An 11,416-nucleotide genomic window follows, 5' to 3' on the forward strand; every position below is an offset into this window, starting at 1 on the left:
ATGATCCCAGGGTCCTGGGATCGAGCCCCACATCGGGCTCCCTGCTCAGTGGGGAACCTATGTCTCCCTCTCCCTCTGCTTGTGCTCTCTTTCTGTCAAATAAAGAAATAAAATCTTTTTTTAAAAAATATTAAAAAGAGGGGCGCCTGGGTGGCACAGCGGTTAAGCGTCTGCCTTCGGCTCAGGGCGTGATCCCAGCGTTATGAGATCGAGCCCCACATCAGGCTCCTCCACTGGGAGCCTGCTTCTTCCTCTCCCACTCCCCCTGCTTGCGTTCCCTCTCTCGCTGGCTGTCTCTATCTCTGTCGAATGAATAAATAAAATCTTAAAAAAAAAAATATTAAAAAGAGAGATAAGACAAAATCAGCAGACTGTAGCATCATGGAAGCAAAGACAAGAAAGAATATGGTGGACAGTGTCAAGCACTACTTGAAAGTCAAGATGGAATCAAGACATGTGTACTGAATTTGATGAGTGGTGGAAACTGAAGCCAAGTTATAATATGTTAAGAAGTGAATGCACAGTGAAACTGACACAAGTAAAGGCAGCTTCTGTGTGTCAAGCAAGCAAGAGAGGGGTGGCTTGAAGGATGGTGTTAGCGAAAGTGAGGACACCTCCCATGTAAATGCCAATGGGAAAGACCCAGTAGAGAGGGAGAGACTGTAGATACAGAAGAGAAAGGATAATGATAATAGTAATATAAGGTCCTTGAGAAGGCAGAGGATGTGGGTGGGAGTCAAAGTACAAATGAGTAAGTTACATTTTTTCTCAAGAGACAAAGTGTGAGAGTGCATGTGGGGGCAGGGAGGGGAAGAGGGAGAGAGAGAATCTCAAGCAGGCTCTACGCTCAGTGCAGAGCCTGACATGGGACTCGATCTCATGACCCTGAGATCATGACCTGAGCTGAAATCAAGAGTCGGATGCTTAACTGACTGAGCCACCCAGGTGCTCCAAATGAGTGATTAGTTTTAAGACCCAGATTCTTCCTCTGTTACATTAGGAAGGAAAGAGGAAGGATCTGATCCAGGGAGAGAGATGCTTGTAGATTGGAAGGGATGAACTTTAGTCAGGTGACTTCCATTCTGTTTGTGAAATAAAAGGAGAGCTCATCCACCAAAGGGGTAAGAAGAGAAGTGGGAAATCTGAAAAGTGTAGAGGTTTGACACAGTGAGAAGAGTAGGAGTAGGATTTCGGCTAGGAATACACCCTGTTGTGAGGTGTGCTACAAGAATCAAGTGAAGGTGGGGCGCCTGGGTGGCACAGCGGTTAAGCGTCTGCCTTCGGCTCAGGGCGTGATCCCGGCGTTATGGGATCGAGCCCCACATCAGGCTCCTCCGCTATGAGCCTGCTTCTTCCTCTCCCACTCCCCCTGCTTGTGTTCCCTCTCTCGCTGGCTGTCTCTATCTCTGTAAAATAAATAAATAAAATCTTTAAAAAAAAAATCAGGTGAAGGAAAGCAAGAAAGCAGACGGAGATTTTGCTTGGCCTTTGTGTAACAGACGACAAGTGAAAGGATGCTTATAGTTTGGGCAGGAGAAGGGGCTGATGGAAAAGTGATGGGTCAATGGGCCACATATCCAGAGAGAATAATGAGCAGATTGAAAAGAAAGGAGATGGCTAACTGATTGAAGCTGCTGCTTCAATCAGTCACATTGGAGGCACAATAGTTTCAAATCACAATAATATTCAGGATGTAAGTACACAAGCAGACAGCTGGGGTGAAGGGAAGAAACAGATGACCGCACTTGTGAAGGTCAAGGAGCTGTTATCCGGAACACCATAAAAGTTACCCAAGGTGGTAGGAGCTCTGGGAGTGGAAAGGGAGACACTGATCCTGGTGGTGAAATCTCCAATGTCTGAGAAATGACCAGGTGGCCAGAAGATAATAGCATGAAAAAAGAACTCTTTGAATCCAGTCAGATAAAAGCTTAGCCGATCATAAACTATCATAAATGATTAAAGTTGTTAAACGCTCTAACTCTGGAGGCGTGCCTGGGTAGCTCAGTGAGTTAAGCACCTGCCTTAGGCTCAGGTCATAATCTCAAAGACCTGGGATCGAGCCCCAAGTCAGGCTCCCTGCTCAGTGGGGAGTTGGCTTCTCCTTCTCCCTCTGCCCCTCCCCCATCACTCTCCCTCTCTGTCTCAAATAAATAAATAAAATATTAAAAAAAGAAAAAAAAAATCCTCTAGCTCTGGAGTAAGCAGATTATGGCAAATTCTGGGCCAGCCCTCTTACTAACGACATAAATCTGTGACTTTGAACTGCTTATCTTCTCTGAGTCTGTTTCATCATCTAGTGTAAGAACAACACTAGACAGAGCTGGTACATCATTGGGTACCTGTGCTTAGCAAGTACCTGGCACAGTGGAAGTACTAGATAGATAATAGCTATGTTCTCTATTTTGAAAAAAAATAATTTTTCTATAAGATACACGAAGTAGAATGCTCAGAGTTGAATCTGCAACACCTTCCTGTCAAGAGCATGTAGTCTTTCAGGAGGGCTTTGCATAGGAACTGTAGCCCCACTTGTATTTTTTCCTGTCCTGATTTCCATCTGTCCCATTGCCTTACTTGCTTTAGATTTTATCCTCCTTTTATGTTTCTTGTTCTGTTGAAAGTAGGCCCAATATTTTTAAAAATGCTTGTAGAAAAACTTATATATTACTTAGCTCTTTTTCATCACTTTCTCAAGACTACCAAAAAGTCTCATAGTAGAAATAAGTCAATGCTGTAAGCCTGAGATTTGCTGTTTCGAAAGACCTGTGTTCAAGGCTGGCCCTTAGTGGGCATCCAGAACTTGGATTTGGTGTGAGTTAACATCACCTAACTGATGAAAGTGGCCAAATTATTTGTACAAAGTGCTTTGTGCTGAATACCTGCCTTCCTTCTATGAGTCTGGAATTCTGGTATATGCCATGCCTATGTGATCAGCCGCTAGTATAAACTTAGAGTGCTGAGTTTCTGATGAGCTTGTCTGATAGCATTTCATAGTCGTCACAATTTATTGCTGGGAGAATTAAGTGTGACTCCATGGGCGAAGTCTCTGGGAGCTTATGCCTGGTTTCTCCTGGACCTCTGCCTCCCTCTTTCCTTTTCCCCTTGTTGATTTTGCTTTGTATCCTTTTGCTGTAATATCTTAGCCATGAGTATCACAAGTATGACAACATGCTGAGTCCTGAGAGTCAGTCTTCCTAGTCAATCATCAAGCCCAGGGTTCTTAAGGAGTCCTGACACATGAGTTTTTGTCTTAGCTGATAAGATCAGCACTATACCGTTAAACGTTCTGCATGTGTCCTCCTGTCTATAGGTTTTACATACAAGTTCAGTCCAGTTTTCTGGGTCAACTCCTTGGGAAAAAGACATGAGGAAAAGCCACATAAATAGTGCAGCTCTTCATCGAAAGGCTTACAATATATTCCCCCTATGCCATCCTGAGCAATGTGATTGAGAGCATGAACTTTACAGGTTTGAATCCTGGCCCTGTTGTATATCAAGTGGGCAAGCTGATATGTCTGGTCTCAGTCTCAAAGGAAGTTGTAACAGTTAAATGAGTTCTATAAACTTAGAACAACACATAGCATATAGTACTGTATGTGTTGTTATTCTCTCACATTTAAACTCCAGATTTTTATTCTTTGGTGGCTTAAATTGTATTGATATTATTACCTCTCTATATTAGATCCGTTAGATTTTCTAAAATAAGACTTTTTTAAAAAATTTAAGCTACGAATAATAAAAACTAAACTACAAAAGATAAACATTTTGGTCTCAAAATGACAAAACTGAAATTAAATCTTGGGAATAAACCCTACGTGAACATAAAAGTTTCTTTTAATAGATAAGTATATAAAACAAAACCTGTCCCTTGCTCACCAGAGTAGTCTTTTTTTTTTTTTAAGATTTATTTATATTAGAGAGAGAGTGAGTGAGCGAGTGAGCATGCATGAGCAGGGAGAAGGGCAGAGGGAGAGAGAGAATCCCAAACAGACTCTGCGCTGGGCACGGACCCCAACATGGGGCTCAATCCCACGGCCCTGAGATCATGAACCTGAGCTGAAATCAAGAGTCAGAGACTTAACCTACTGAACTACTCAGGCACTCCCACCTGAGTAGTCTTTTTGAGAATGACCCAAATATATAGTTTCATTCCCAAAATATTCCAGAGAGGAGAGATAGGACAAACGTTTGAAACCGTAGCCAGAGCAACTTTAGGGCAAGAAGATGTTCATGTAAGATAACCACAGAGTCCCCAGTGTCAAAGTCAGGCAACTGTTTTTTTCCTGCCTATACTTGTTTTTATATTCAATTTGCTAATATCCATTTTACAAGATAGCCTATCCCTCCCCCACCATGGACATTCAAAAAATATCTGGTGTATTATGACTGGATTATGAAATAGGCACTCACTGCCAGACTTAATTGGTTCAGTAGTGTTCCAGGTTCTTGGGAAAGAAAAAAAGAAGGATCCAGGTAGAAAGAGACCATCATCCAGCCTCATCTATAAAATCCCTGCCTTACTGCAAGTCTGATTAAAGAGAAGCTTCTAAGCAACCACCATGCAACCAGAAAATGAGATAAAGAATTATATAAAGGTTTTCAAATTCGAGATTATCAGTTATGCAGCACAGAGGAATAATGACATATACTAAGTTCATAGTAATAAGTAATGCACTGCTAACTTCTATTTTTTGGATGCCTGAGACTTTGATCTCAAACCTGCCAGAATTTGAGAGCTACTGATGACAAGGAGCCTTGTATCCTGTTAGCACCACACTCCATGGGGCTGGTTTCCTCTATCTAGATGGCTGAGACCATCCCTGGGGGAAGGGCTTGCATAGGTAACAGACCACTGGCCACATAAAAAATTAACAGAATACTGAAATGTAGGCCAAGAAGAGTGGCTGTTGAGTCTCAATTTATATGGCATATTATAATTGGCATTCTGCTGAAAACAAGCTAAATTAAACCTATTAATTTTACCTCTCCATTAACATATGCTCCAAGAAAATATTATACCAGATGAAATATCTCTTTTCTAGGGAAGAAGTCAAATTTCCAAAGCATTTTGAACACTGAATAAATTCAGACTCACCATTGCAAATGTGCTGACAGTTGGTTTCTTTTCTTTCTTCTCATCTTTTTTACTGAAAAACAGCAACAGGATTACACAAAATTATGTAAATTTTTAAAGGACCAAATTAACGTAGATCCTATATTAAATAACAAATAGGACAAAAAAACATGTCTCTACTATTCCATAAAAATATACATTAATAGGATGATTCCATTTATGAAGTTTGAAAATATTTACATCTATCTTAGAAATCTGTATATGTGGTTATCACTGGGTATTGAGATTTCTATCAAAGTATTTTCTTCTTTGTACCTTTGGTATTTCCTAATTTTCTATGATGAATACACAGACATACAATTTTTGCAATTATTAGAAATAATGCTGGGGTACCTGGGTGGCTCAGATGGTTAAGCATTTGCCTTTGGCTCAGGTCATAATCCCAGAGTCCTGGGATCAAGCCCTGGGTTGGGCTGCCTGCTCAGTGGGGAGTCTGCTTCTCCTTCTCCCCCTGCCCCACCCCCCTGCTTGTGCTCTTTCTCTCAAATGTATAAAATCTTTAAAAATAATAATTAAAAAAAGAGAGCTTCCTGTTTTTATTCTATGGACAGTCCCAGACTTACAATGGTTTGACTTCAGAATGGTAAGATAGTGTTATGCATTCAGTAGAAACTATATCTCCAGTCTGGAAGTTGCATGTTTTCCCTGCCGAGCAGTGTGCAGTACAGTACTCTCTGGGGATGCTCGGCAGCAGCAGTGACCTACAGCTCCCAGTCAGCTGTGAGAGCATAAGGGTAAATAACCCATACACTTAAAACTATTCTGTACCCATACAACCATGCTGCTTTTCAGTACAGTATTCAATAGATCACATGAGCTATTCAACACTTTATTATAAAACAGGGTTTGCGTTAGATGATTTTGCCCAACTCTGGGCTAATGTAAGTGTTCTGAGCATGTTTAGGGTAGGTTAGGGTAGGTTAGGCTAAACTGTGGTGTTTAGTAGGTTAGGTGTATTCAAGGCATTTTCAACTTAGGATATTTTTAACTCACAATGGGGTTATGGGGAAATACCCCATGGTAAGTTAAGGAAAACCTGTAATTAGAAAATCATTCATGTTTTCCAGAGTTAATTCTCTTAATTATCATCTAAGCAATTCTAGCAGTAGATAGTCTATCTACGTACTACCTACATAGTATCCTTAATCATTCTCTCTACGAATAGAGAGTAGTGGCAATCAGATGCTGGGCGTAAACTAACCTAAGAAGAAAGGTAATTAAATCATTCTCTATGAGCCAATCTAATTCTGAAAGGATGTCTGGAGCCCTAAATGTACCATTACGGCAATAAATTCAATCTAGAAAAGCTATGATCAAAAAAGATGGTCTGTAAACTGTCAGAAAGCTGTCCTCAGGAATAAGAAGGCTAATTATTACTTTGAGCACAAATTCACACAACTCTAGCTATAAGCTGTTTTCCACTCTGTGTGACGGCCACCTATGAAAACAAACTGACCAAAAGTGTCCTCTGCATCTTTATTTTCATGTGTACAAACAAAAGACTATTCCAGAGACGAATCACATTATTTTTATACAGACTTTCAAGTTCGAAAGTAAATTCATCTTTGTCTTTGTTATTTATGCTAAATGAGGTCAAAGAATTAAAGAGACTTCTAAAGGAAAAAAAATCCACAGCTTACCCCATATTTGGCTTTAAAGTGATGTTAGATGGACATAAAAAAACACAAAACACACAAACATAACTCTTCAAATTGGTCCCACCCTATTCCCAGTAAAGCATGGTTTCAGTATCTCTGGAACCAGGATGAGAGGAAAAAAGCAGTCACACATAATTGAATTTTAGCTCCAAGCCTTTTATTTATTTTTCATTCTCTAAAACTGCTCCTACTCTGGAAATTTTATAATATTTCAAATACTGGCTAAGTAAACACTTCCCATACACAATCTCATTTAATCTTATCTCAATCTCCGTGAGGCAGACACATTTTTGTCCTTCGGTCAGAGCTGAGAAAACTGCAGGTGAAGAGAGTTCACGAACTTGTCCGAGGTCACACAGCTGGAATAGAGCCAAGTTTAAACGGAAAAGCCTATCCCCTAAACACTAAGTTATTATTCAGTGCAACCTCAGACTTCTAAGATACTGCATTCTATAGAAATGCTTTTCCATGGGGCACCTGGGTGGCACAGCAGTTAAGCGTCTGACTTCAGCTCAGGGCGTGATCCTGGCGTTATGGGATCGGGCCCCACATCAGGCTCCTCCGCTATAAGCCTGCTTCTTCCTCTCCCACTCCCCCTGCTTGTGTTCCCTCTCTCGCTGGCTGTCTCTATCTCTGTCAAATAAATAAATAAAATCTTTAAAAAAAAAATGTTTTTCCACATTGATCTCTCATCCCTACTAGATCATTAATTTATCTTCATCAGCTTGAAACACAGGACTTAGAAAAGGCAAGTCACTTATCAGACCTTTAGAAATACATATATTCCAAATGATACTATCATCCAAGCATTATATATATTAGCAAAGCCACATGCTTCTTTATAATTCCAGTTTAGAACATATAGTTTTAAAAAAGAACCTCATAGAACAAGAGATCAGATTCATGGTTATCAGAGGCTGAAAGGGGTGGAGACTAGAGGAATTTGATACAAAGGTACAAAGATAAGGCAGTCCCACGGGTGCAATGTATGACATGATGAGTACAGTGAACAGTGCTGTATGACACATATGAAAGCTGTTAGGAATAGATCCTAAGAGTTCTCATCGCAAGCAGAAAACAATTTTCTTTTTGCTTTTTCTTTTTAATCAGTGATGATGAGCACAGCTTAATAAGAATTACATACCTAAAAAACAATTTTTTGTTTAAAAGAAGTCTGCAGGCATGGGAAGAACCAATAATAAAATGAAGGTAGGTGCAGGCTCCAACAAATTTCTTTACCATTTCCTTCCACATACCCTCAGTACTTCTGACTCCAATATCCTTACGTGTTTGTGTATTAAGGACAGAGTTCTTTAAGGTATCAAACAAAACAAACAAGCAACCTAAAAACAAAAAGGGCAATATCTTCCTTCCACTACACAGAGTCTTTTTCTTTTTGTGTATAGAAAACTTTCAAAGAGAAAAATTGAAAGAACACTAATAATGACTACGCACACAAAATTCACCTAGATTCAACAACTGTTAACATTTTGACCATATGTTCTTTATGAATGTAAGTAAGTATACATTATCATTGTTAATATTTTGCTGAGCCATTTGAAAGTAAGTTGCAAACATCATGGAACTTCACATTTTCCTACCATTTTCACATTTCAGAAAACTAATAGCAATTTTTATATCAACTAATATCCAATCTACTTTCAAATTTCCCAAGAATGTTTTCTATAGCTTTCTCCTGTTTTGATTTTGAACTTAGATGTAATCAAGTTTCACACATTGTATTGGATGGTTTTGTCTCTTTAGTCTCTTTTTTATTCTATTTTTTTTAAAGATTTTATTTATTTATTTGACAGAGAGAGAGCCAGTGAAAGAGGGAACAGAGGCAGGGGGAGTGGGAGAGGAAGAAGCAGGCTCCCAGCGGAGGAGCCCGATGTGGGGCTCAATCCCAGGACTCCGGGACCATGCCCTGAGCCGAAGGCAGACGCTTAATGACTGAGCCATCCAGGCGCCCCTCTTTAGCCTCTTTTTTAAATCAAAAAGTCCTTCTGCCCCCTCCACCCACATTGACTTTCTATAGTAACAAGATCTCTTGCAGACTGTCCCGCATCTTGGATGTCAGTGTCAAACTGAGTCCAAATTGAGATGTGCAGTAAGTATAAAATGCACAGCCGATTTGAGGACTTGGTGTGAAAAAGAGAATGCAAAATATATCAATAATTTTGATTACATATAGAAATAATATTTTAGATATTCTGGCTTCTTTAGAATATACTTTCAAAATTAATTTCACTTGTTTCTTTTATACTTTTTTAATGTTGCTACTGGAAAATTAACAATTACAAATGGGGGTCACATTATATTTCTATTGGACAGCATCAGTCTAGAAGCTTGATAGGATTCAGACTCAATGTTTTTGCAAACGTACTTCCTAGGTGGTGTCCTGTCACTAACACAGGACTCCACCAGGAGTGATGCCAGGTCTGATCACTTGGTTAAGATTGCCAACTGCAAAAATCTCTCCACTCAAAATCCCCACTTTCTTTCTTCCTAGCAAAAATTTGGGATAATTCTTAGATACAACTTTTCTCTGACTGGCTTAAGACGTATAACAATCCTTGCCAGGATCAATGATAACAATGAAGATTCCAATACGATAGCTGGCATTTTTCTGTAAAAAATAGTCCTTTATTCTCACTACCTCTTCCCACCTTTTTTGTTTCCCTCTTCATTTCAGAATTTTATTAAAGATTCATGGACTATACTGTATACAGTATTTCACAATCAAGTACAGTGAAGCCAGCTCTTGTGCTCTTTTTGACAATTGTTTTTGAACAACAAGATAGTCCAGGCTCATTTTGTATCTGCCCCTCACCCAACCCCAACATCCATGGTTGTAATTAGCCATTTCTCCATAGAATACAAACTCCATTTAGCAAGGAATGATATTCAGAAACCAAGATCTGGCAATAAGTGTGCTCACTGCTACTGTCCCCTTCAGTGGGTAGAAAGTGAACTATTTTAAAAATTCTGAGTTCATACCGAAGTCCATTTCAAATTTAACATTATTTTTTAAAACTTATTTGATGTCCCTATTTGTATTTTTCTTTTACACTGAAAAGCTTGGTTCCAAATAATATTAGTATACTTATTTTATTTTTAAATTTTTATTACAATTTACAACTAAGAACGAACCTATTGAGCAAAGTTTAAAATTTCCTGTATGGACATTGCACTGTGATAACAATTTACTTAAAATTTCCCTATGTGGTTCCATTACCAATAATTTCACACAATGCTAGTAGCTTCCTTGGTACTGCAGTTTTCTCTTTTCAGAATTTCTTTTATAAAGGTCAGATAGTCATTGCTTTTTTTAAAAAAAACAAAAAACATTACCACCTACATGTAGTTGTGGCCTTCTGTCCCATCTGCCATGCCACAAACATGCAATGTTTCTGTGACCAGAATGTTTATGTTTTACCAGAAGCAAGAGACTGGACCACGGAGCACAGCGCAAGCAGCACATGTTCGGGAACGTGGGCGATCAGCAGCTCTCGTAAAGCAGAAAGTTCATAAACCACAGAAAAGGATGTAAGAGCACTGCCGTGTGGGGGGCAGGAAGGCCGAGGAAGAAGCTCACCAAAGCCGTGGGAATGTGTGAACGCTGTCCTCCACTCAACCAGTGAACTTCTGCAGAAAACCCACTTGCGTTTAAGGTTAAAAATATCATCTCCATTTACTTCAGAGCTGGAGACTAGAAATACATCTCCCAAATTTCTCAAGCCACGTAAAGTATGAAAGTGAAACAAACTGGCTACCTTTTTTTGCCCATTTTCAAGAAGTTCTTCTCTGCTCTTCCATTATGGCCTCCTTCAAGATCCATCGTGACCTGAGGAGAAACCACAGGCCATGGGTCAGATGGGGAACCCGCAGGACGCGGAGGTGACACTCCAGGCGGGCAGCTGGAGGGCGGCGGCGCATCCCGGACTTTGGCCGCCGCCTCTGCGGCTCCGGCCCTGCTCCTCTCCGGGCGGTGATGCTTGCCCCGGGCACCTGCCGCCGGCTCAGACACCCGCTCTCCGCAGCGCGCCGGCTCTGCGCGCTCCGGGCAGCATTACCCGGCGCGCGCGGCGAGCGCCGAAGACTGTGGGCTGGGGTGCCTCAGCGACTCCCCGGGGGACTTGCCAAGACGACTCTCCTCCACCCTCCCCTCCGAAGCCCTTCTCCCACAGGGACCAAGCTCAGGAAATTGGGGGACCCGACCCTTCCGCGAACCTGTCCCCATCTAGCCCTCAGCTTCGCGCGCCCCTACCTCGGGCTTTCCTTCGGAACCTCCACGAAGATGTGACTTTTGGAAGAAGAGAGTCAGATTTTAAAGGAAAGACCCGAAGGACGCGAACAACGGCCTCGGCTCCTTAGAGCCAGGAGGAGCCGCTGCTCGAACGCGCCCGGGTTTCCTGCGTCCCTAGGAGTGAGGCGAGAGCGCACAGCCCACACCCCGGCGCTCCTGTGCCCAGCCAATCAGCCTCACCACTCCGGCGAGGTCCCGGCCCTGCTCGCCCGCAAGCTGATTGCAAGACGCGTTACGAAACAGATTGGATTTGCAGGAGGAATGTCCTCTCCTTTCTGTTGCTCCTCAGTAGAAGAGCCAAGAGAGAAATGGTTATCG

General features: G+C 41.2%; 1 protein-coding gene across 2 annotated transcripts in view; it reads right to left on the reverse strand.

Annotated features, from left to right (window-relative positions):
• The window catches only part of ABCB1 (ATP binding cassette subfamily B member 1), a 100,615-nt gene extending 89,419 nt beyond the window's left edge, over window positions 1–11,196 (reverse strand). The window contains exons 1-3 of one of the 2 annotated variants that reach the window (XM_019809991.2): window positions 11,060–11,196; window positions 10,566–10,636; window positions 5,093–5,144 (exon numbers count right to left, since the gene is read on the reverse strand). In XM_019809991.2, coding sequence (XP_019665550.2) covers window positions 5,093–5,144; window positions 10,566–10,630 — 117 coding nt within the window. In that variant the 5' untranslated portion in view covers window positions 10,631–10,636; window positions 11,060–11,196. Of the gene's footprint in view, window positions 1–5,092; window positions 5,147–10,565; window positions 10,639–11,059 lie in introns of those variants that run through there. The other variant, XM_034667264.1, reaches the window with a different exon arrangement.
• Between the last annotated feature and the right edge of the window lie 220 nt (window positions 11,197–11,416).

This window comes from Ailuropoda melanoleuca, chromosome 1, assembly GCF_002007445.2.
Source record: "Ailuropoda melanoleuca isolate Jingjing chromosome 1, ASM200744v2, whole genome shotgun sequence".
Classification (NCBI taxonomy): Eukaryota; Metazoa; Chordata; class Mammalia; order Carnivora; family Ursidae; genus Ailuropoda; species Ailuropoda melanoleuca.